Source organism: Coloeus monedula (genome assembly GCF_965178545.1).
Source record: "Coloeus monedula genome assembly, chromosome: 2".
In the NCBI taxonomy this organism is placed as follows: Eukaryota; Metazoa; Chordata; class Aves; order Passeriformes; family Corvidae; genus Coloeus; species Coloeus monedula.
The window spans coordinates 10,588,046-10,613,821 of record NC_138782.1 but is presented as its reverse complement, the minus strand read 5'-3'; the positions used below and the strand labels follow the sequence as shown (position 1 = coordinate 10,613,821).

Genomic DNA, 25,776 nt, shown 5'->3' with positions numbered 1-25,776 from the left:
AATGGGGATACTGAGGAGGGACAATGGAGGGACAAGTGTGACCCACAGGGCCACGAAAGCGGACGTTGATGGGACACGTGTGAGCTCTGTGACGCCAGTGGGGATGGCTGTAAACCGTGAGGACACACACGTGAGCTCCGGGACACCGCGGGGACACCGAGGGGGCCCTTGAGGACACGGAGAGGCCTCAGCCACCCGCGGGCGGGCCAGGGCCCCCGGGCCGTGCGCGGGGGGAGACGTGCGGGCCCGGCGGGCAGCGATGGCGCGGAGCCAACCCGGGCCCGGCGGGCAGGGCCGGGGGCAGCGTCCTCCCTCCCCTGGGCGGGGCCGAGCGCTGCTCCCGGGCGCGGGGCGGGACGGGGCGGCACCGCGCCGCTGTCCCTGCTCAGAGCGCCGCGTGGTACCCGGACGCGGGGAGCTGCTGTTCAGCGCAGCATGGAGGAGGCGGCGGCGGGTGAGGGCAAGGCGGGCCACGGTCGGAACGGCCATGCCGAAGGCCCGGCGGCGGAGGAGCGGCGGGGCGGCGGGGCCCGGCTGCGGGGCTGCCGCGGGTTCCTGCGGCGCAACGCGCTGGTGCTGCTGACGGTGTCGGGAGTGGTGGCCGGGGTGGTGCTGGGGGCCGCCGTGCGCGGCGCGGCGCTGGGCCCGGCGCAGATCGCCTACCTGGCCTTCCCCGGGGAGCTGCTGCTGCGGATGCTCCGGATGGTGATCCTGCCGCTCGTGGTCTGCAGCCTGGTGTCGGGCGCCGCCAGCCTGGACACCCGCTCGCTCGGCCGCCTGGGCGGCATCGCGCTCGCCTATTTCCTGGGCACCACGCTGCTCGCCTCCGGCCTCGCCGTCGCCCTCGGCTTCATCATCCGCCCCGGCGCCGGTGCCTCCGCGCTCAACACCCCCGGGCTGGGGCTGCCGGGCGCGCTGCCCACCAGCAAGGAGACGGTGGACTCCTTCCTCGACCTCGTCAGGTGAGGCCGCCCCGCTCCCCTCCTTCCCCCGCCCTCCCGCGGCTGGAGGATGATGACAGACCCGGCAGTGTTGCACGCTGCAGCCGGGGCCGGGGAGCCCCCCTCCTCCTCTTCCTTGTCAACCTCTTTCTTCTCAACCTCCTTCGTTTTCTTATCCTCCTGCATCTTCCCATCTTCCTGCATCTTCCCCTCATTCTTCTTTTTCTCCTTCTTACCATCGTCCTCATCCTAATCCTGTCTTCTCCAGAAGCACGGCTCTATGCCCAAGTACCCGCAGCCCGGTCAAGTGTAGGGCTTCATGGTACTCTGCTTCTCCCCGCTTTGTTTTTAATTTTGCCTGGATGGCTGCAAGGATGAGTCGAGGCTTGCTCAGAGTTCTGGGTGCCTGGGCCCGTTTTTGGTTCTGCCTGGAGGGAGAGCGGCTCTTGGGTGCTGGCTGTGGGGCAGGCTTTGCCTCGCACTTTCCCTTGCCCTCCTACCTGTTGTTGCCTGTCTCCCGCAGGCAGGGCAGGGCTGGGCAGGGCGGCTTTTCCCATCCCTCACACACACCTTTTTCTTTAATTCTCCAACGCTTTACCTAGTCTCCTCACCCAAATGCCTACCTCTTAGAGTGCCCTCCCATAGTTGTGGGCATGGAAATGCAACCCTGCAATTCCATGGAGGACATACCCTAAACATTGTCCAGTGTGAGGATGCTCTGTAGGTTTGTGAGCTTCCCGTCCTACCTCTGCATCTTGCAAACACAAGACTTGCATTCCCCAGATCTATCTGGAAACGACTTCCACTTTAACTATAACCAGATAATAGTGTTTTTGTGTATCCTTACTCCTCCTTACAAAGTTGCAGACTTCACCCTTTTTTTTTTTCCTCCTCTCAAAGCCCATGTCCTGTTGAGATCTCTCTGGCTTTTTAAATAAGATAGGAGCACACGGACAAATGAGGCAGGCATCCAGATGGTGCTTTGAGTATTGGACTTCCAACTACATTTCCTTGTGCTTTGCACCCAGGTGTAAACAGAAGAATAAGGGAGGGGACCTGTGTCACGGCAAACTGGCTGGAAAGTTGAGCTTAGTGGATATCCTGGTAATTACGAAGCTGAGTGGGTTTTTTCTTTTATTTTGATTGTTTGCTTTGCTTTTATGAGTCCAGTTTTTCAGCTATGTTTTTGTTCTGTCTGAACAAGTGGATGTGGCAACAAAGATAAAAAGACTTTCTGAAAAAAAAAACCAACCCCAAACCCAGAACTGTATTTACAAATTCAGGTTAATGTCCTTTTCTCCCCCTGAGACAAGTATGTTCCCTTTGGACAGAAAGTAAGTCTGGTTTGTTCCATTGGCAGCCATGTACTCAGTGTCCTCAGCTCACCTCTCCCTCTCTTAAGAACCAACAATTAAGGACCTTTCTTAAGGACCAGCAATTCCTGACAGCCTGTTAAGAAGGAATAGCAGGACAGTGGGAATAGGTAGTCTGGCTGTGGTAGTGATATATTGTTGAATGGAGGGGAGGGAGGTGAAGGAAAATTGCCAAAAAAAAGGAGTAGGCACACCTGGGAGAGTTGGGGAGATGCCTGTAGTGATTGCTGCTGCAGTGCATCCTGGTGTGGCTGCTGTAGCTGGCATTACATCCCTGTGTCACCTGGCAGCATGGAGTAGGATGGAGTTAAGGAGCAGGCCAGGGATGTTGCAGTGAGCTTCAGGCTGTGGGTAATAGCTAAAGTTCAGAGCAGACAGCTGTTTCTTGATCTGGTCTGTAAATGCAGGTGGAGAGTTCATCTGCAAAGGGGTTATGAGGGTGATGGGATGGAGTCCCTAATTCTGAAGTAGTGCTCATAATGCTTGGGTAAAGCATGGTGGGTTGCAGAGGAATTTCCTTTTGGGAGATGAGAGGACAGGAGGTTTCCCCCAATGCATGTATGGGGGGCTGTGAATACAGCTTTTTCTTGGAACCCCAGGGAAGGGTTGTTGCAGCCACACTCTTGGGCAGTCAAGTTGCTTCAGCAGTGACAGTGAAATCCACTCCAGAAAAGTTGTGATGATAGCCATCACTAAAATGTTCAGTCATAGCACAAATCCCTGACAGACCCAGGGATGGAGAGAATATGTGACTTTCAGGAAATAAGATCTCTCTCTCTGCTGTGTAATGTTACTTTTGTAACTGTTCTTGAAAATGTGTGTTTTGGTTTGAGCACTGAACTTGGTCCTGCCAAGATGAAATTACTAGAGTAACCTCATCTTCAGATAACAAAGCCTTGATTCTATAGGGCCTGGAGGGTTGAAGTGATTGTTTTCGTGTGGGTGGGTCTTGCAGCATCCTGCTCTTTGCTTCTTGTTTTATCTCATCTGGCCATGAAACTTTATTAGATGCAAGAAAACTTTGTTTTCAGTTGTGTCACAAGACTGCCTGTGTCCTTCAAGGCTTTGCTGCTGCTTGGTTTCAGAGGAAATGTAAAAAGAAGTTGCAGATGGGTAAACTGAGTCCCCCTATGGGACTGAACACTGTTGTAAAACATGGCCCAGGGAAGAAGCAACAAAGAGGAAATAATGGCTGTGTGTCACTGTTTGCTTTTGCAGATCCCTTCTGCCTTTGGGAAGTCTGTTAGGTAATGACCAAAGATGTTGCTTTTCATTGTTGCAGTGATGTCTGGAGGCCAGCTTAATTCTTGGTTTTCCTTTTCCAAGTCTAAAGCTTCCCCACAAACATGTGTCTAGGCATGGAGAAATGACCTCTGGAAAAAAGATTTATCTTGGGCTTTGGTATGATGACGGACTGGTGAACCCAAAGGCTGTCTCTGTTTTATTTTGTCCATTGATCATAACCTCCAGATCTGATTTATCTGTTTAAAGGTGCTGGAGCACCCTCCTGGTTTCCCTTCTGGCAAGTGCTGGAGGCAAGCAAGCCTTGAACGTGTCTAGTCAGGGCTTAGGCACACTGTCCTCTGCCCCAGGACATGGGGTGGGGACAGCAGAGCTGTTGTAAGGTGCTTTTGTACCCTGAAGCAGGGATGCTGATGGCTCATCTCATCTCGGGTCTGTCATGTGGGCAGCTCCTGGGAGCTTCCTGAAGAGGAGCATGGCCAAATGCAGTGATCTTCACTGCAGTGATCATGGGAGGGGATCCAACAAGAGTTCCCAGCTACTTCCACAAGGCTGATGGCTTTAAAAAAAGCACCCAGAAAGTGCGGTGTTCTCTGAACTTAAAGCAGGATCTTGGAATTCCTTAACTCTGTCAGCAGAAGATGAGGGGAGTGAAGGGAAATCTTGGAATTTCTGGGTTTTTCCCTTACTCATTTATTTGGTGGAGAAGCTAAAGCAACAGGGAATAAAGAGAGCTTGTGAGCTTGATTGTGAAGTGGCTGGCAGCTGGAGGAAAGGGCTGGCTGGGATATGGTGGGCTCCGGGGCTCAGCCCCCACCTGAGAAGGTGCCACAGAGCTGGCTTGGCTCTGCTTGTGCCCTGCATGTAACCAGAGGGAGGAGAGAGGTGGTGACAAGGATGGGACTCCAACCACCTGCTAACACAGCCCACCTGCAGCTTGTTGGAAAGCAGTTGAAACAGCAGGATGAAGTGTTTTGCAAGAATCTATTGATTTGTTAACACTTTAGATGGGCAATTGTCACAACTGAATGTTTCAATAAGATCAGAGTTTTGTTCTAGCTCTGATTTATATTTGCTGATTCAACAAAATTGTACAATTTCATAGGAACCTATTGATCCTGTCAAAATTTCTGTCAGTGGGTGATTGTGGCATTTCATTTCAGTGAGGTCAGTGTTTTGCTTTCATTTTATACAAAAGACTTAAGCAGAAAATCTCACTCATCAAAAAAGGAACATTTCAACAGAGTATTTTACAATATTTTTTTTAGTGGAAAAAAGATCTGAAACAGGCTTTCTTTGCCCAATTTTGGGATGGAAACATCTTTTGCAGCTGTGGAATTGGCTTTGGTGAAGGGAATTCTGTTTTTAATCCAGCCCTAGCTGTAATAGTCTGGGAAGGGAAGGAGGTAATCCCTCCTTTTTAATAGGAAGAGTGCACAGAGGTCTACATGTCTGCCCCAAGCAGTAAGGTCAGGGTTTCCCAGGTTGCCAGGCAAGTCTGCAAAAGCTGTTTAAATTTTATTGCTTCTCACTGCCTTCTCTGTCTCTCTGCCAGATGTTACCAGCTGAGCTGCCAAAGGGAGCACCCACAGCAAGTTTGTGCCTTTGCTCCGAGTGTCTTCGGGGCCGTAGGGAAGGCAGACATGAGCACAAGGAGAAGCATCGGTTGTGTTTTGCTGGCTGGGCTGCAGAGCAGGTGGCCAGAGTGGGCCACTCAGGCAGTGACCCTCTCCTGGGCACCATTTGCTCCAATAGCACTTGTTCCTTATAGCTTTGGTCTTCCCAGTGAGTCACCCAAAACCAGCAACCATGAAGGCCATCTCTGAAATCCTGGTGTGGAAAGACAGTAAAATCTGTCTGTTAGAAAAGGAGAGGGAGATGCCACCTTTGAAGTCAGAAATAGAATAAAAAGTGGCCAGGCAATGACTGCAGTTATACCAAGAGATAGGCTGACTTCTGGCTTTGAAGCTGATGGCTAGTTCTTAAAGTAAAGGTAAGCGTCCCTCTTTGCTTGTGTCACTTTCTGAGTCTGGAATCTCTCTTGAAGTACAGGGATTGCTGACTGATTTTTGCAGGAAGAACTCAGTGTTTTCATTCATGTGCCTGCATTGTCTGGCAGGGTTTTTTAGTAAGCCTCTGAACATTTCTGCTCCTCTCATTTGTTCCTTATACTTGTTGCCTTTTACTACTGACTCCCCCCAGTTACGTTTTATTTTCCAAGCATCAAAAATACAGACTGGACCAGTAAGGCAAAAAAGTATCAAATATCTGCTATAAGTAAGCATATTTTCAAGTTTCTGTGTGTTACAACAAATGCACACACTCACAAATATGAGTATGTCCAGGGCATGTGTTGTGCATCCACATATCAAAAAGCAGATGAGGAAAATTACTGTGTGGCATTGAATAAAAATCTTGGGACAGAAAGAAAAATGAAGGTACTGAAGGGTACTGGGCTCTGGCATTTTGCCACAGATGCAATAAAGTTACTGTGAGTGGACTTGTACCATTGAAAAAAAAACCTGAAAACTGGAGATAACTAACACAGAATATTTTTTTTCTAGACTTCCTCAAAAAAAGTATGTTTCTCAACAGCAAAGTTTTCAGCCTCAGAAGTGGAACCTTTTTGTAAGAAGCAATGCAGGAGGAATGCATAGTATTTTAGGGTTTCATTCCATTTGCCTGGATTTCCCTTCGTGCTTTTGCTGCCAGAGCAAAGTTGTTTGCAGAGCTCTAGCAAACGAATCATTTAGAAACAGTTGTTAATCATAATCCCTTACATATACAGTGGAGGAGTTCCTGTGTAATCCTCATCCCACTGGTGGTAAGATACAGGGCTGTAAAGAAGAGAGCAATTTGGCCATAATATCAAAATGGAGAAGGAGGAGAGTTACAGCCCCCCTTTTCTCCCTTTGCAGCTCCAGGTTCCCTTAGTCGTCTGGGATTCCCAAGAATGGATGTTGCAGCTAAACTAAGATTTCTATTACAGCAGAAATACAGTGGGATCTTCCTGGGGAGTAATGGTCCATTTTTGACTGGTAAGAGCAGCTTTTCACAGGAAGAAAGGTGCATTTTTCCAGCTGTGCATAGGGAGATGGTGTGATGAGCACAGTATTCAAGCAGGAAATACTCACACACTGAAACACCCACCCTTGGTGCTGCTGCTTTCTTGTTCCTATTTTAAGAGGATCTGAGAGGGGTGCTTTCTCATCCTGTGTGTCGTGCAGGTATGTGGAGGTTTCCTGGCGCAGCCCAGCTGTTGCTTCAGCCCCAGGACGCAGCTGTCCCCCATGGCAGCTGTCCGATGGATTTCTGATGTGGGTTTTTTTGGGGCTGTCTGCGCAACTTGCAGCAGGCAGAGGCTTTCGTGCCTGGTGCTTGGTGAGGGGACTAAGTCTCTCTGTGCCACATACTTCACCTTTGTGACACAAAGGAGGTGGGCTCTGTGCATGTGTGGAGTGAGGTGCCGGCAGCAGTGCAGCACCTGGGGTGCAGGGAGCACATCTGTCCCCCTGCCGTGGTGTGTTATTATGGCCTGTCTCGTTCGTGCCACATGCAGCAAGTTTTGTCTCCCTGCAGTTTGGGGCCAAGGCTGTCTGATCCCACACTGCCGTGCTGGACTCCTTATCACCCAGAGCCAGGGTTTGGCCATTGCTGCGTTCCTGCGATAATCCACATCTGCTTCAAAGAGGCGACTGTGTTCTCTGGCACAGGGCATGGGGATGAGGCCATCAGAAACAGTCAACAATCCAGCCATACAACCAGGGTGATTTCCCTAAACTCCATGTTCACATTTGCTACTAGCTTTCAAAGCAAAAAAAAAAACCTTCTAAACGTTTGGTCCTCACAGAAAAGCCAACTGGCGGACACCCAGATTTCATTTGCATGCCCAATTACCCAGCTCATCAGCTTTCCTGTTTGTTGGTTCACCCTCATAGGAGGGATGTCCACACTTCCCCATGCGACTCCTCTGCTCACAGGGACAGAGCTGTTTCTGGGTTTCTGTGGTAGGTGAGCTTCACCTCACCAGGTGTGAGGAGCAAACGCTGCAGGCACAAGTCCATGATGGGCCCAGGCAGGTCACCAGCCAGCTTTTGTCTCTCCCCGGAGCACGCACCATCTTGCCCCGTTTTTTAGGCTGTGGTGGTGGTGTACAAATCCATCCAAGGGTAAGAACTTGTGATCTAACCCATCTGTAATTAAAGATGAATTTAATTCACATGCTGACTGATCTTAGGTGAGGAATGAGTGCAGTCTGTGCAGACCTCGTGCCTCTAAGATAAGCCATTTATTTGTTGATTGCTTTTTATGACGTGACACATTTTGTTGTTAAGCTTTGGGATTGGAAACAGAGAAGCAAAACATTATTTTATGTGGTTTCGGTATTTAGCAGTCAGGTGTACTTAGAAGTTGGATTGAAGAGAACATACAACTCCTTCTGAGCTGCTTGATTAAGATCCAAATTTTTTACTTGGCTAATTGTCAAGTCCTGTGACTGGTGCTGGAGAAATAAAGCAAATTGTCTACTCTAGGTTCTTTTTTAGCACTATTCACATGTGAAGTAAGAACCTGCCCCTTGCCTTGCTGTAATAGGGTTGCTGGCATCACTTAACTATGTGCTTTAAGTATATGCTTGGAGATAAGTTAATGTTTGGTTACTGAGGCCCATGCCTGACATACTGTGCAAATTATGGAGGGTTTGGTTTCCTGGCCACATTTAAACACTGGAGAACCATGTTGTTTAGGCTGTAGGATTGCTTCCTTTGGTTTTGTTTTCATCAGGATGGAAAAGCTGATTTAAAGAAAAAAAAAAGAATTGATTTCTGGTTGCTTTTCAGTCTTTTTTCATCTCTTTGCTTCTTCAAAGTCCAGTCAGTTCTTTTTTTAAAAAAAGTAATCATCCTGCTATGAAAAGCTGAAAAGAAATATCCTTTTTTTCCCAGCAGCATGGGCCCATTTGTATATGTGATATTTTACTCCTGATAAAAGCAAGTTTGCTTTTATTTTACTCAAGGTTTTTATCCACCAGGGAGTTCCAGCTGTGCAAGAACTGGAACAGCTGAATGGACAGCACGTTAGCTGTCCATTGATCTTATTTGACCAATTCTTTAGCGCCTTTGCAGAGGGAGAGCTTGCTCTCCTGCTTTCAGACAGACAGCTGTATTGTCAGCTTTTGAGGAGAAAAAGTTGCCGTTTCTTTCATGCTTGGTGGAATGTAGACTCCAGAAGACAGATTATTCTTGCAGCAATCTTCCTAATGCACTTGTAGTGCAACTGAGAGAGAGAGGCTGAGGTATTTCACAGCAGATGAATGTTTGATGAAGTTCCATGGCCTTTACAGTTGCTGTCAAGGCTGTGGGAAAACTCCCCGTGTGGCAGGAGAACGGAGCCATGCAACCAAAAAGCCAAAGTCCTTATCTGGGCCATATTTTAATCTCCCTCTTGCTTTCAAAGATTTCACTCTGCTCTTCCATTTCTTGCTCTGGTTTGGATTTGCACATTCCATGTCATTCGTGGAATGACCACAGCTGAAAGCCTCATTTAATGTTTGCCAGGATAACTACGGCAAAAATGGGGGAAAGTTAGCAGGGCACAGCCTGGAGGGAGCTGCAGCTTCCTCGGAGCAGCACAAGGAACAAAGGATGGGGAGCAGCTATCCAGATGGTTTTTACCACAATTAACTGGCTCTGGGTAAGGTCTTCTGTTTCCTTACTGTAAGAGTTCTTGTGCCTCTGTGATGCCTTCTACTGGCAATATTTTCTGCTCATACCCATCACCTTCCTAGCCTTGCCAGCTGGGGTCCTGCCCAGAGATCAGCTTTTATTCCTATTTTCCTTTCTGACACAGAAAACCAAAAGGTGTCATTTGGCACGGGGACACATACTCTTTGCCTATAAGGGGAGAAAGGAATTGTAGCATTAAAACCAACTGTAAGATGCCACAAGAAGCTTGGAAGAATTCCCTGCTTGGTCCAGTTCACTATTAATTTCCTGTCTGCATCCTGTATGCAGATACTGGATGCTCAGAGAGAGTGTACATCACTTTGCGTGCTGTCCTCTCTGCACTAACCTGATGCTAGATTGGCATTTCTGTATGAAGGCACTACTGGATCCAAATGTTCCCTAGGAGTTGCCTGTACTTTCCATTTATGTTGCCAAAGCCCTTGCAGAGAATTCTGGCCTGTGATATTGTTCTGCTCTGCCTTGGTGATCAGGGAAGCTGGCCTTGCTGTGTTGAAGGGTTAAGCCATTCTCGTAAGTGGATTTTGCTGATTGGATTGTCCTCCATGTTGATGCTGTGATCGAAGTGTAATCACATGAGCAATGTTAAAAATCTGCCTGACACTGGAGGCCACAAGCTGGTGCTGCAGCTGGTGTGGCTGAGCCAGTTTCTGTAGCCACTGGGCAATGGGTGTGTGTAACCACTATTGTTTCTGATTGCCTCTGGTGGCCCTGCCCAAGAAGTGAGGTGTGGCAGGCAAGTATCTGTCATCTCTTTCATGTGAGCCGAGGCATCCACACCTCTGGACACACAGCAAGCTCCTTGCTGCCACAGTGTCTTCTGTGCCACACACCTCACCAGCTACAATGTGCTTGCCTTTGAAAAAGGAATTCTGTTTCTGAGAGCAGGATACATCGGTGCATTCATTTGAGAAGTTCTCCGTGACGTATTGCATTTCTTGTTTGTCGTTTACAGAAACCTGTTTCCTGCAAATCTTGTTGCTGCGGCTTTCCGAACGGTAAGGTCTGTGTGGACTTTGGACGTGAGCTACAGTGCACAGGCTCTTTTATTGGAAGAGGACTGGAAAGATGGTGTAGGAAATGCCAGAAGTTAATTTACTTACAGAAAGTGGGGTTTTTAAAAGCACATGATATAGTCAGACATACAGCTTCTGTGGAAAATGATTTGACAAGTATTCCTCAAACAAAAGCATATCCAAAGCCCATCTTTTCTACCTTCACCAAAAATATTCTTAAAACTTTTGGTGCTATGTTGGGCAGCAGTGGCAATCCTGCTTTGTGCCAGGCTGCTTACCATTTTGCAGGAGCTAGCTGGGAATCCCTTGGCTACATAGTTTAGAGCTGGGCTCAGAACAGACAAGGCTGAAGACTTCTAGGCTCCCACATGTGTAAGCATTACCTGTTGCCTGATGGTTTTATTCAGTAGTTTCCGTTGTATCCCTTGCTGGATTAATTACTCAGCCTGGCTTCTCTTCCAACAGAGACTTATTTGGTGGGATGATTACTGGCACCGGAACATAGTGTGGTTTAAACTGATGGATAGGAGCTGTAGGGCTCCAAAAAGATTTTCATTTAGTTATTATTGCTAATTTTAGGTGTCAGGATAGAGAGGGTTGAGAATATTGTCATGGTGCAGAGTGATTCTTTGTGATACAGGAGCAGAACAATAACTTTTGCTTTCATGGTGTTCTGTGGGTTTGCTTTTGTATCAAAACCAAGGGCAAACTCTTAAAATCAAGTTCCATTTTGCGTGAATATATAATGTGTGTATGTGTATATATATGTATATATATATATATATATATATATATATATATATAAAATGTATTCCATGAGTAAAAACAGAAACAGTAGAAAAATAACACCATGAAAAGGATATTCTGTGATGCCTCGAGTGTTGAGATTGCATGTGTTCAGGGATGAAATAAAGCAGTCCTCTTTTCCTCTGTGGTGCTGTTGTCACAGGGAATTGACAAGGACAGAAGCTTTTCCTTCCCTCATATTTAAAGAAAACAAGCCCAAAGAAGTGCCCTGCTTTTGTGAGGTGTCTGGTTTATTTATCAAAGTAAACTGTTGCCCTAGATTTTAGATATTTTGCTGACAATTTTAATGCCTGCCTCACCATTTTTGTCTGGTTGTGGTTTCTTTCTTACCTGCAGTATGCGACAGATTATAAGATGCTGCTCAGAAACACTACCTCTGGAAACACCACATGGGAAAAGGTAAGGTTGCTTCTTAGTTTTTGAAACAAATTGTTGTCAGTAGTATTTGACTACTTCACAGCCTTTAATCCTTTCCAGCAGTCTTGGGAAAGAAATAAGTACTTTTCTTTGCCTGGAACTGAGGTACACACAGGTTGGATGAGTACCCACAGCCACAAGAGAAAGCTGTGATGGAGAGTTGAGCTCAACTGATGTGACCCATGACACTTTATTTTTTTAGGCCGTGCTTTCTTAGACCTGGTCTCACTTGATCTAAGTTTTAGTCAGTCTGCCTAATGTTTCCAAATAACTTTCTGTAGACTTGGAATTAAATAGCAATCAGGCTGGCTGGGTATGTCCCTTAAGCCTTACTCTTCATTAAGAGTTTGGAGAGAATGAATTTTTTTCCCTCTACCCAAGGCTCCTAAAAAAAAAAAAAAAGAGATTTGTTGGGTTGAGAATTTTTTCTCATTGCTGAAATTTTGTTTGAAGCAGTAACAAGTAGTCTGAAGGAGTAAAAATTACAGACAGAACATTACAAATAGGCTATTGTTGCAATGGTGTCAAAAAGGGAACTGATGTGTAGGTGTAGACAAAGCAGAGAGTGGTATCTTCTATATGTAGCTGGTAGCTTCCAGAGATGCTCTGTATCCCACTGAGTGTCATTTCTCCTGCAGACAGGGCTATCAAACATGTTTGTTATTGGACAGAGCCAACATGTTGCAGGCCCAGCAGTAATTACCATTGTCTTACAGGCAGCATGCTGTGAAACAGACCCAGGGTCCCAGCCTGCAAGGTGTCACCTTGCTCCAAATAAAGTGACTCATGTGCTGCCATGGGATTTTGGGGAGACTGGTCTGAGAAATTTCAAGGTGATTTTCTCTTCCTCAGGCTCATTCTGGCTGTCTGAGCTCAGTATCAGATGTTGGGTTACTATGTTTTTGATATGATTTGAATTCCCCTAGGGCAAGAGACTTGTAATGTTTGCATTTGTCATGGAAGGGCTCAGCTGGGGTTTGCACACCAGTTTGTAAAACCATCGAGGAAAAAGCAGTTTATGCTCCCCCAGGGAGCTCTGGAGCCTATCCCTGAGCACAGGAAGCATTGGCTTCATTACCTTCTCCTCCCCATGCATGGTGTGTGAGCAGGTGATGCAGAACAGTGTTTGCAGACTCTGCTTCCAGCCCTGGGCTGAACTTTCACCAGCCCTGGAGACAGGATGGCAGGTGACTGGGATGATGCATGAACTGAGCAGGGGCAAAGCTGTGCCTTGCCTGAGAGCCTGGCATCACAGGGGGAGCAGTTCCACTGGGGAAGGAGGCAGCTCCCTCTGCTCGGCGCTGCCCGTGCCTGTGGGATTGCATTAACCCAGATCCGCAGTCACCCCGTGTGACACGGATGCAGCCAGTGACTGCAGAATGCCAAGAGGGCACTTTCTCTCTCCGTGCCCTCCTGTCCTGGGGCAGTGCATGCCCCTGCAGCATCGTGCTGCTAGAAACGCGTTCGGTATGAAAGGCAGCGTGCGCTTAGAGTTGCGTGCTTGTTGCAGAGTGCACAGATATTCGACATTTAAGCAAGGGTAAATGAAAGGGGAGCAAGTCTTGCATTTATCTTCAGTGTCAGGTTTGATACGGGCTCCTTAGCAACCAAGCACGTATTAAGGCTTACCATATCCATTGGACAGAGTGCTGGCTGTCAAGTATTTTCTTAATGCTTGTTCAACACCATCACTTTTCCTTAAGAGATAAGAATGCATCTTTTGACCCTTTAAAATGCAAGATTATTTTTTTCATTTTTCCTCTCTTTTTCCTGCTTATCAGTCTCCTGTTTGATGTAACATCAGAAAAAATATTCTGAATATGCCACTGGTGTCTGTTTTTGCCAACAGTTATGATGATGTAAAGGTTATTTCCACTACTACTTTTCCAAAACCTTTCTCAAGTTGTTGGAGCAAAACCAGAGCTGAGCTTCTTTAATTCCAGCAGACGCCCTTCTGTCTCTAGGGAAGAACAGACCAAATAAAAAGAGAGCATCATCTCAGTTTTGTTAGCTTAGTTTCAGTACTGGTCTGACCATAGTATTTATGGATAGATGAGGATTAAGTTTGGAAAGAAGAGTATGATTTTTGGATATCATAGTGACAGAAGTTTGGTTCCAGAGCAATAAGATCATATTCCTATCTACTTTTTTCTTTCTTCAGCAGAATATTTGAGTGAAGAGGAGAAATGTTTTCCTTCAACTTTCCGTACAAATAGTGTAGAGCAAAATTTTCCATTGATTGTATTTTTTTCCCCCCACTGGTTAATAGGCCCTGTCTTCTCTTGCTGATGAAATGAATAGTGGGGCACGTAGATGTTTGCTCAGCCATGTCCTTTTTTTGTTGTTTCACATGCTCACCTCATGTTTACCCAGCTTTTATGGCTACATCCTCTCTGTTGCTTTGGCAGCAAGACTTCCTGGGGCACAGACTATCTCACTTTACCATCTGCAAGACAGGGACCCTGGGGGGGCTCAGTTCCTTTTCTGACAGGAGTAAAAATACACAAACCAGTTGTTGCTCTTCTTCCTCACATCACATGGCTGCATTTTCTTTTCAGCCACCTACTACTGGGACAGTTCAATGTCAGCAGTTGTTTCCTTGATAAGCATTTTGTTTCAAGAGCTAAAAAACAATGGGATCTTCAGAGATTCAAGGACCAGAAGAGCTCCATGAATCTTCCTAAGAGAATGAATAATTTCAGGCAAACAATAACATGTCCCATAGTTTGTCCAGGAATAAAGTTCTCAATAAAGCTGTTTTTGTTTGGTGTCCACAAAGCTGCTTGGTTTGGCAGCCCCTTTGGGGTGATGCACTCTTCTGTTAGAGTACAAAAAGGCTGTTCAGCATCTGCCAGTTTTAGAGGCCGGGATTGTGAGGCTCTTCCGCTGAAGATTTACTGCTGGACTCATTCCATATTGTGTCGCAACGAGGTGGAATTCCCTGAATGCTGCTGCAGATCGTCCCCTTGATTTGCAGGGAGAAATTTCTTGCAATATGTTACTACTCTGGGCAAGTGGTGCATCTTCTGCCTACATCTGCAGTGATGAGAGGCTATGGTGAATGCTGTGTGTTGTAAAGAAATTGGTGAGAGAGAGAGAGGAGAGCAAGACCTGAAAGTGGGGACAGGATGACAGCGAATAGAGGGAGACGGCTCGCAAGGTTTTGGCAGTGGCACACACAGTCATCCTCTGGTCACCAAGAGGTCAGGGGGTCCCCAGATCACAAAATCTAGTCTTGAAGGGCTAGTGAATGTGAGCACTTGGAGAACAGCAGCAGCAGTTACCACAGTGCTGGGAGTAAGGTGGAGAGACACCTCTCCAATGTTGAAAGAAGACCATGTACTGTCATTCTGAAGAGTACAGAGTTTCTCTCCCAACAACACCCAGGTCAGAATGCCAGGCTCTTGCAGCACTGAAACACTGAATTTCTGTTCCACAGCGAAGTTTTATATATTTTTTTTCAGAATGAGAACCAAAACAAAAGAGTATTCAATGTTTTTAGGACTTTTTGTACGAAAGGTTTGGGCGCATTATGGTAAAATTCTGTTCCACCTGAACTTCTCATATTAACCCTGTATCAAATGAACCCAGTATAAAATGATACATATTATAAAGTAATATCCCATGTACACAGACTGTTGATTAATGGGAGGGTGTCATTTTTTTGGTCTTAACTTCTCTAACCACAGAAGAGTTTAGAGCTTTCAGTCACAAAAAACCAGAATATAGCCAAAACTATCCAGACAGAGAAGTGTTACCGTGTGTAACAGCATATTTCTTCAGACATCTCTGGAAATACACTGTGCCCATGTTTAATATCTGTCCATGTTCTCAGTTCTTTCAATCAGACATCAAATAAATAGTGGCAGCTTAGCCCTGAACAAGCAACTAATAAAAAATTGCAGATTCCATATCTAATTATTTTTTACCTAGCAAATAAAAAAAGCCAGCACCTTCACTGTTTGTAAACCCTTCTGTTAACAGCAGTTTAGCCTTCCTGCTTTTGTGTGTAATTTATATTTTATCCCCTTCCCTGCAGGACTGTGTTTCCACCTGCCATTGAGAGACAGTCCAGTTCAGCAGTGTACTTCCAGCAAAAACATCATCTTAAGCAGGCTCGTTTTATCAGATTTAGCAGATCAGTATCCTGAGTTCTTTAGTCAATATTCATTTCAAGCTTTTAGCTCAGAATGTATTTTTCTTTCCTAGTGTTGAGCTAGTGTCCACTTAAACTAGCCAAAAGGCCAAAACTTGTACACAAACCTCATCTGTTATAGAAGTTCTTCCAAATAAAACAAAAATTTGACCTGTTGAGTTTGTACTGCCAAGTTGGGGGGAAAAAAGAAACAGTTTGTCAAAACAATTATATTTTTATGTAGCCACAAGAGCACTCATTCAGTTCATATGATACTACACTGCCAAAGAGAGCTCCAGCTCTCTTTGAGAAGCAAACTGTGAAGGACTTACATAGCAGACCTGTGGGCAGACTAGTTTTTGTTAATAGGTGGATCCTGTTTTTTATCCTCTCACTTTTCCCAGGCAGTGACATGGTTTCTGAGAAGGGGAGCAGGTATCTCCCACAGACATGGACAGATGAAGGAGTAGGCTGCTACAGTTTGCTGCCTTTCTCCCTTCTTTTCTGCTTCATAATACTGTTTTATTTTCTTGGGGTTTTCACCTCGGTATCATCATTGCACCAAAATCATGGGTAAATGGGAGTTTTTGTGTTCTCAGTGACCTGAACAGGTCACTGAGAACGTAAGTATTATATTGAAGGGCACAAGGGGAGGTAGTAGCAGGCCCTTTCCTTCTCCAGTGAATCCATGCCAGCCCATAGCTAGGGACGTTTGTATCTGAACTGTGTTCTGATCTCTTTGATTCCCTCCAGCAAAATAGGTTCTTCCTTTCCAAAATAGGTTCTGCATGTTGATTTCAGATCAGTCAGGCAGCAACAAAATGAGGCGACCGTTTTGTTAAGTTTTGTGCTATTCTCACATGTAACAAGCCTTCTTGTTTTGTCTCTGCAGATCCCTGTCGGTACTGAGATCGAAGGGATGAACATCCTGGGACTGGTGCTGTTCGCTCTGGTTTTAGGAGTGGCACTGAAAAAGCTTGGCCAGGAGGGGGAAGATCTGATCCGTTTCTTTAACTCGTTCAATGAGGCAACAATGGTCTTGGTTACCTGGATTATGTGGTAAGTGTGTGACTGTACTACAGTCTAAGGCTGATTTTTTTTATCCTGCCTATTAATGAGCAAATACATTATTTCACTTACTTCCCTGGAGTCTAAAGTTTATGGGGTGAATGTTGCTCTGATCAATCCTACAAAGCTTTTGACTCCAAAAAAGTTTGTTAGTTAGGGACTGGAGCACACTGAACTTTCTCATTAGGCAAGAAAACAGCATTGGAGGAGGCAGCACCTCTAGAGAGTGGTTCAGGCTACCTAAGCTGGGGTAGGAACAGCCTTCTGGCTGGGTTTTCCATCAGGTAGGATGAACCTTGGCCTTAGAGCAGTATCATGGCCGTCCTTGTGTAGCTATATGGATTTAGGCTGCTCCTGTGGCACCAGCAGTACTAATACCTCACATACAAAATTAAAAATATTCACAAGGATAGCTAGCAAACAAATGAACAGTGGGACATTTCTCACTCCCTTTCCAAAGCTGGTGAAAAAGCTGTAAATGTACCTTAGCAGGAGTATTTTTTTTCTCCTTCATTCTGCATTTTTTTTCTACTGTTTTCCTCTCCCTAAGAAGTAGAAGGGTTTTAACAAAACACCTGATTTTACACAGTTAGTTGCTATCGTTAGGGATTGAAAAATTAGGTCTCCAAGCAGCTTAAGCTTTTTGCTGTTGAGTGTAATTCCTTGGACACTGAATACTGATAAGAGGCAGTTCATGTATTCAGCTTATTCAGTGCTAGCACTTCAAGCCAATCAGTTGGTATGTAATCTTGTATTTTGTGGCTTATGGGGACCACTGCTGACCCTTAACAGTGTAGCCCTCACTTGTTCTCTTTCCTTTCTTAAGGCTCTTGTGTAGTCCTGGTATTTATTCAAAATCTGTCAAGCTGCATGTGCTTCCCAAGGGATACTTTGGAATGGTGAAATCATACGAGCAGGAGCAGAGGCAGCTTGAGCTCATATCTGGTCCTGTTCAACAGCCACTCTCATGTTTAGCAGTGCTTCGGTCTCAACTTCCAGTTCTTTCCTCTCCGGCCTCCCTCTTCAAGGGGAGGAATTCAGTGTTCATGTTTGCAGGGCTTGGGCAGGACCAGGGCTCAGCTGGATCTGGCTAATCAGGGACCTCAGAAACACAGTTCGAAGGCAGAATTGCAGAGGCTAAGTGGGGAATGTTCCACAGGCCCCCCTAGAGATTTGGCCAAGGGAGGACAGAGGATGCTCCCATGGGTCTGGGACGTAGGGAGATGCTCTCTGCATGGAACAGGGGAGCTGCAGAACCACTGAGGGAGAGGCAGGCCAGGAAGAAGTGAGTGATCTGAGCAGCCTGAAGGCTTGCCCACCTTTCCAGACCTTTGCATGCTTAACCAAACCTTCAGAAGTTTGTCCTGACTCCACAAATCAGCTTCTCTGAACATGGGCAATTGGATTCTTTATTCCTGAGATGTACAGCGAAACCTTTTGTAGTCACATGATTTCCTGGGGCAGGATTTTGGGGAGCTGGATGATCTTTTAGTATTTCATAATCTTAGAAGCAGAAAGGGATGGAGCGTGGACAGCATCAGCAGAGGTACTCAGACACAAACATCCCAGTAGAGCTTAGGAAGGAGCTGGCCCTGGGCCTGCAGTGATTCACACAGTTTGTTTAGAGCTGCTGTGCTGTTGGTACAAGGGCAGTTCAGTCTTTCCAGGGCTGATCCCAGCTGCATTACTGGGACCAGAGGTGTGGCTGTGGCCTGCAGGTGGCCCTTCCCCTGGAGCAGCTCCAGGTGCTCTTGACAAAGGAAACTTCAAACAAATGCTGACGTGGCATGTTTCTAGATGGGAGGCATGGATGTGTGTGTGTGCCTGGCTCTTGGCTTGGGGGAAGCTCTGGAAGCCTGATCATTTAACTTAGTCCTTTTTAGGCAAATAGCAGAGTTAATTGCTGTCTTTGGCACACTCATGAGCAGCCTTTAGGTGAGCTCTCTGGTATGTGCACAGCTTTCTCTTAACACCCACTGTGTTGGCACCCCATATGTCTGTGATTTTGATGACCTGACTCTGTACTCGTGCTGTGAGTTTCTGCATGTGTAAGACCAAACACTTTCACCCCTCTCTCTGCTTCAGTGATACCATACTGCTCCTTTCCCCTCCCCACTGATGTCTTGTCCTGGTAGCTCCTGGCAGCATTCCTGCTTCCTGCTCACCTTCCCTTTGGCACTCTCCTAGCTGTGTCTCTGAGGGCATAAGTGAACAGACCTTTTAAAATTTGACTGCTTACCATCCACCAAACAAGAGTCTTAGAAAAGCCTTCCAAATTTGCCCAACCTGAGCATGTGGTGAATAAGGAACCACCCTTCAGTAGGAGGAGCAGATTCTTTAGCAGAATGTTATCTCCAGGGTGGAAAATGTCATGTTTTCCAAGGCTTCTTGTTTGCACTTAATGACAGCCAGTATTTAATTTACACAGGTACGTACCTATTGGCATTATGTTCCTTGTTGGGAGCAAGATTGTGGAAATGGAAGATATTGTGCTTCTGGTGACCAGTCTGGGAAAATACATCTTCGCCTCTATCCTGGGCCACGTCATCCATGGAGGAATCATTCTGCCGCTTATTTATTTTGCAGCCACACGGCAAAATCCCTATCGTTTTCTCTTAGGAATTATCACACCACTTGCCACTGCCTTTGCCACTTGCTCCAGGTGGGTTTCTGTGCCACTTCTGGGATTATAGCCTGATTATGTTTGTCACCCTAAACTGGCTGTATCCACTTTTAGTTTTAGGTGTGAATATTGTTCCTGAGATTGCGAAAAGAGACTTCTGAGCATAGAGAGTCCCACTACTGTCAGCAGCCTGCTACACAGCACATGCTGATAATTAGCTGTTGAAAACAATTCCTCAAAATATTGGGACTGTAGCATGATGCTGATTTGGAAATATCTTGGAAAAAAAAAATCAAAATTATTGTCTTTAAATGATCCTGCCAGCTGTCCTTTCAATTTTAAGTAAAGTGAGGGTCAGTAGTGAGAGACTTTGTCCTCAGAAGTTTACTTATTAAGTTCAGAATGACCTGGAACAAATTTAGACTTATTTTTGTAAGAGCAAAGTGGACTTGCTAGTGTAAAGGAATTTAACATTATTGATTTCAGAGATCTGGCCCTATTAAGTTTTATTTCTCATAACCAAACTATTGAGCATGTCATTTACACTTTTCTCAAGTACAAACACCTGATCAAATAACACATCTATAACACCTGAACAAACAACATTTCTATATAAAATCATTAAATCTCTATAAAATCATTTTGGTCATCTCCAAAACTAGATGCATGTCTGTCAAAGGAGCTGAAATACTATTAATAAACACTCTCCTCCTGCATAGTAGGAGAGGGTTTATGAATAAAACCATGTGATTTGTAATGCAAGAAATAAATCCAAGAGTGATGTTTTATTTTTAATTATTTTTCTGTTCCTTTGAGAAGGTACTTAAACAGCATTAACAGAGGTTGCTGTTGCATCTGTTGTATATATATTATCATAGAATCATAGAATGGTTTGGGTTGGAAGGAGCTTTAAACATCATCTAGTTCCAACCTCCCCTGCTATATTTGCATCTGTTATTGTATTTTTGTAGTCTGAGACTTGTTCATTCCACAGCCATGTAATGCTGCATACTGTGTTAAGTCATGAGTTCTTGCTTCTGGGAGATTAAAGTCCTTATCAGCTATTTCTGGATGAAAGCAGATTATTAAATACCTCTGCTCAAAACTCAAGGAGTCGGGTCCCTCATTGCCATCATGTCAGAGAGGGACTATAAAATGGCATTGTTGTCTTGGCAGTCCTGCCTGCAGCATGTTAGGAACATGAAAGCCATGAGAGCAATGAGGCATTCAGAGTACCCTGATGCTCTGTGTTTCATTTCTCCCTGTTCTGTTCCCAGCTCAGCCACGCTCCCGTCCATGATCAAGTGTGTTGAGGAGAACAACAGAGTCGACAAGAGGATCAGCAGGTTTATCCTTCCCATTGGGGCCACTGTAAACATGGATGGAGCTGCTATTTTCCAGTGCATGGCAACTGTGTTTATTGCTCAGCTGAACAACGTCGACCTCAACGCTGGGCAGATCTTCACAATTCTGTAAGTTGCTTGCAACCCCATCCTTCTGGCCCCTGACACATTCAAGCTGTGGTCTCTCCGCTAATAACTAGCAGTTTGCATTCCACATCTCTGACCTAAAGCTTACAAACTGCTATGTAACATAATTATACGGTGATTAAAGGATGGAGTCTTTAAACCTTTACAAGATTTGCCAGAGTCTCGATTTAACAAAAGGTAGAACCTGGGGGGGGCAGGGGAGGGTAATCGAATTCTGAAGCAGTCTTCGAAGCTGTTTAAAGCTCTTTCTCACATGAAATTCCTCTCCTTCCTTAAGCATCTCACTCCTCCATCCTCCAGTCAGCATTAGGCTGGGTAATTGAGGCATTCTGCTCTGCCCAGAATTCCCCCTCTGGATGTCTTAGAAAATTCTCCTGCCAGCTCCTCGCTTCCTTATGCATCTTTTTCATACTAAAGACTGTTCCTGCTTACCTCTGTCCTTCCTATCATCACACTGCTGGCTTTCCTGATCAGATCTCTTTTTGTTCCCCTCCTAACTGCTTTGCTCCACTATCCCCTCCACAACCTCGGTCCTACCTCCTTCTCTAAGACTCTCTCCCCTCTATGCCTGGAATATCCTCCAATGTCCCATATCCCATAAAGTGTCATTATCTTAATTTCTCTCCTCAAAATCCCTTAAATGAGGATGCTACAAGCAGTTCTGGCTCCTCACTGTGCCCAGCAGCCACAGCTGCATCCACCAGATGCCTCTTAGGGCTGGTTCCTGGCATTTTTTTACCTTTCCTGGGCAGGTTTTATTTCCTTCTTGGTTGTGTTTCCCACTATGTTGTTTGTCTATTTAAGGCAGGGCTGGGGCATTGGTTGTTTTTCTTTTTTGGTGGGTAGCCAAATTAGCTTTTCAGGTACTCTCAGTGAATCAGGTGTGAAGATAGGTCTGAGGATGATGCAGTGATAGCCCAAGGAGAGCTCAGTTGCAGACATCTGCACACAAAACAGTGTGCTGAGCACATGCACTGCAGGTTTCCAGCTCCTGATTTGGGGTCTGTGTTGGAATTCGAACGAGACGCAGAGAATGTGCTGTGCCCTGCAAGGCACAGTTTGCCTTTATACATGTGGGGTCAGAAGGTGTAAGTCACTCAGCGTGCTGGAGCTGGGAATGTTAGTAAGGATGCAGTTGTGTTGGTTGTTTTTTATCCTAGAAGGGCAGTCCTGGTGTTGAACCCGGAGCCATCGCCATGGTAGCTGCTGCGGATCCCTGCTGAGCCCCTGTCCTCTGTACCCTTTCCTTTGCATCATCTGGCAGGAAGGGGTTTGCCTGGGAAGCAAATACTCTGTGTGTCCCATGCTGGAGCGTTTGTTTACAATTCCCATAGCGGGGAATCACATGACAGAGTGCAGGAGGGGAGAGCTGGGAGCTCCTCTAACCAGGCACGGACATTGATTTGCAGTGTGACGGCCACCGCGTCCAGCGTGGGAGCAGCCGGGGTCCCTGCCGGAGGCGTCCTCACCATCGCCATCATCCTGGAGGCCATCGGGCTGCCCACCAACGACCTGTCCCTCATACTGGCTGTGGACTGGATCGTGTGAGTACTGCAGGCCTCACCTACCTGCTGCTGCAAGGCATAGAAACATGGAATTGCAGTATGGCTAAGGCTGGAAAAAAGCGGTCAGATTGTCAAATCCAGCCGTCAGTGTAGCATCACCACCATGCTCACCATTAAGCCATTTCATGGGGACTCTACCACTTCCCTAGGCAGTCTGTTCAAATGCTTTACAACCCTTCCCATGGAAAAGATTTTCGTAATATCCAATATAAACCTCCTCTAGTGCAACTTGAGGCCATTTCCTCTCAGCTTGTAACTTGCTACATGGGAGAAGAGAGTGACATCCACCTCACTACAGCATCCTTGTAGCATATTCAGCTGGAAACGTGGTCAAAGTGCAGAATAAAATCCAGTAGAAACTAAGACCCTACAAGATGTCTACCTACAGGACAGGTAACTCATCATGGGGAATGGAGAAGGTGGTGCCTTCCCAGTTAAGGCAGTCAGTATGCTAAAATCCCTCTTCAGCTTTTTTATTCAGGCTTTATAGAAATGTATTTCTTCTTGGCTTCAATTCCCTTCAGAAGGGTTGTTAAAAGTCTGTTTAGAAGGTGTTGATATTGCTGGAAATTAGTTGGACACTAGAATGGCAGGGGAGGACAAAGGAAATCGAGTCTGAGTATCAGTTGTGGAAAGCTTCCTTGGTCACATGTGGGAAGCAGTTTCCATCAGAAGCTCTTGTCAGCTATTGTTTGAATTTTTTTTATAGTTTCAAGACTGGTCAAAGCACTAACACAGGTGTCACAGAGCTGTCCATTGGCAGGACAGGGACACAGGGTTTGTGGCACTCGTCACTGCTGTGGGTAGTGTCATGGCTGGAACATGGCTGCTGAGAGTCACACGTTTAGTAGACAGTATTACCACCTTTCCTTTCCATCTTCTGGGAAAGAAGTAAGAGGTCAGTATGGGTCAAGTGATCTGAATCCCACTTAGGTAATTTGTTTCCAGTTGGTGGGCTATTGGGCAGTTCATGGTTTAGACTGCACATAATCCCTCAGCATTGCTTTTTGGAAATACCAGCCTCTCTGTATAGATGGTGCATTCCTACAGCAGATGTGGAAATTAGGATGCCTGAGGACACCCTTGAGTTTCAGAGACTGGAGAAGGTGGCAGCTGTATTACCTTCCCTTCCCTCACAACACGTGTCTGTGGAGCATAATCATATTCCTTCCTTAGGGTCATCAGACTCTTTCTTACTGTAACCTCTTGGGGATCAGCCACCTCCAAAGGACAGGAGAGGCAGGCAAAGCAGTGGCTAGGCCTTTTTATCCTGTCTTCCTAAGGAAGTACAGTAGTAGCTGTGCATTCCACACTTGTACTTGCAAGTGCTTGGAGGCAAGAGTGATAAACTTGCCCTTCCTTTCACTCTGGGCTGCTCTCGGCCTTTGTTGTGCTGGCTGCCTTCATTATAAAATATGTAGCATCCCTCTGTGGTCAACACTGTTCTAGTCAAGGAGCTCGGCCTTGTGGTAACAAAAGGGGAAGGAGGGAAGAAGGAGTCCCATGTCTTGCTTTAATGCCAGCTGTTTAATTACCAGAGAGGACCACAATTACAAGTTGAGCCTCTGTTAAAGTTAGGCTGCAGAATGACTAGCAAGTCTCAAAAGGCACATGAAAACATTGTTCTTCTTTATGACCCATAAATCTCCTCCATTACACCCTGGCACACTAGTTTTGTGTTATAGGACCAAAAATTAGGGCAGGTGCTACAGGCAACAGATGCAGAGAACACAAGTCATTCTGCCTGCTTTTGGAAGGATCCCTTAAGTAAGTGCTTGGATTAAGGTACAAGTCACTGTAGTTTAAAAAGAGAGCAGGGTGCTCTGAGTCACTTTCCAGATAAGCCCAAAATAAGTTCCTGCTCTGAACTTGCATTTGAAAAATGCTGGCCTGGGGAAAGGGAAGAGGAAGGAGGTGGGCTGTGAAAAGCAGGATGGCTGAGAAAGAGTAGTACCATTTCTGCAACCCACGGAGAGATCAGAACCAGCTGATAGTAACAGTTTGACTGACCTGCTCTGGTGCACATTTTTAGTTCTGAAATAGTGATGCTACTTCTGTGGAAAACACCTGTGATAACTACATCTCCCTTGTCATCTCCACTGATACGCTAGTAGTTCAGCAGGGGTGAATCAGCTCCTGTTATCGTGTTGTAACTCTTAAACTAAAAGCCTGCTGCTTTGGTTTTTGTTTCTGATCTTCACCAGGGACCGAACCACCACAGTTGTGAATGTGGAAGGGGATGCCCTGGGAGCAGGCATCCTTAATTACCTGAATGAAAAGGAAAAGAAAGACAGAGAGCAGGAGCTAAAGGAAGTCACCGTAGAAGCAGTTGCTAACAGCAAGTCTGAAGCGGAAACGTCACCTTTGGTAACCCACAAAAACCCAGTCTCCAACACAACCAGCACAGCAGAGCCTGAATCCAAGGAATCAGTATTGTGAACTCGAGGCCACTCGTCAAGATCAGTCCTAGAGGTGGCCCAGGGACTTGTCAACGCACCCAGACATTTGCAGTGAAACCAGGGGCTGGATGGCTCTTCAAGTGCTCACTTCCAGTCTGTTTTGAAATATGATGGCCTGGGGAAGGGGAGGGAGGTGGGGTAGGCAGAGAAGGGGTGTTGAGAAGGAACACTTGCTTTGTAATAATATTTTGGTAGTTTATACGTGTACGTGTATACGTGTTGCATGTGCACACTTGTGTACATGTACGTGAGAACTACCATTGAGGCTTCTGGTGTAACAAGGCTTCCATTAGTGAAGGCTCAGATGGGTTGGAGGTAGGGAGGTAGACAAACCCAGTATGTGCTTATTGTAGGGAAAAATTAGTAAGCTTATTTTTGCTGCTGTTTGAATGGAGAAGCAGTCTAGAAACTCCAGAGTGGGTGAAAATGTTGCTTAAATTTGTTTTCTAGCCTGGAAACACTTACGAACCATTACAGCCACGATATGAAGCAACATTTTTCTCCCACTCCCCTTCCTCTCATGTTCTCCGATCCATTAAAAACGTCAAGTATGTCCTTAAAACTAGCTGTTTTCTATTTTTAATTTTTTTTTTCATTTCATACCTAAATTAATAGCTTATTGGCACTTGTTTCATTCTCCCACTGCATTGCAGCTCATAGCAGCTTTCCTGCCTTTTGGTGAGTAACTCCCAAACTGCGAGACCAAACATAGGAGATCTTCGTGCGGATCAAGGATTGGTTTCCTCCTTTCTTCTAACCAAGCTGTTAAGGAAAAAATCCAGAGGAAGCACAAATTTTAAAAGTTAAAGTAATCCCTTTGGGGCTGAAAAAAATGTTGAGTCTGTTCCAGCATTAGTATGTCTGAAAGAGGCTTGCCTGTGACAACATCCATAAATCCA

General features: G+C 45.9%; 1 protein-coding gene across 2 annotated transcripts; it reads left to right on the top strand.

Annotated features, from left to right (window-relative positions):
• Window positions 1–435: 435 nt before the first annotated feature.
• Window positions 436–24,906, top strand: SLC1A4 (solute carrier family 1 member 4; the record flags this gene model as incomplete). Of its 2 annotated transcripts, XM_082303413.1 has the most annotated exons (8): window positions 436–962; window positions 10,253–10,295; window positions 11,457–11,519; window positions 16,565–16,731; window positions 19,169–19,402; window positions 20,641–20,835; window positions 22,263–22,397; window positions 24,623–24,906. In XM_082303413.1, 8 exons carry the CDS (start codon window positions 436–438, stop codon window positions 24,855–24,857), a joined length of 1,599 nt encoding a protein of 532 aa, XP_082159539.1. In that variant the 3' UTR covers window positions 24,858–24,906. The 2 variants fall into 2 exon arrangements, with proteins under 2 accessions (XP_082159539.1, XP_082159540.1); XM_082303414.1 differs by lacking the exons at window positions 436–962; window positions 10,253–10,295; window positions 11,457–11,519; window positions 19,169–19,402 and having other exon boundaries at window positions 16,592–16,731.
• Between the last annotated feature and the right edge of the window lie 870 nt (window positions 24,907–25,776).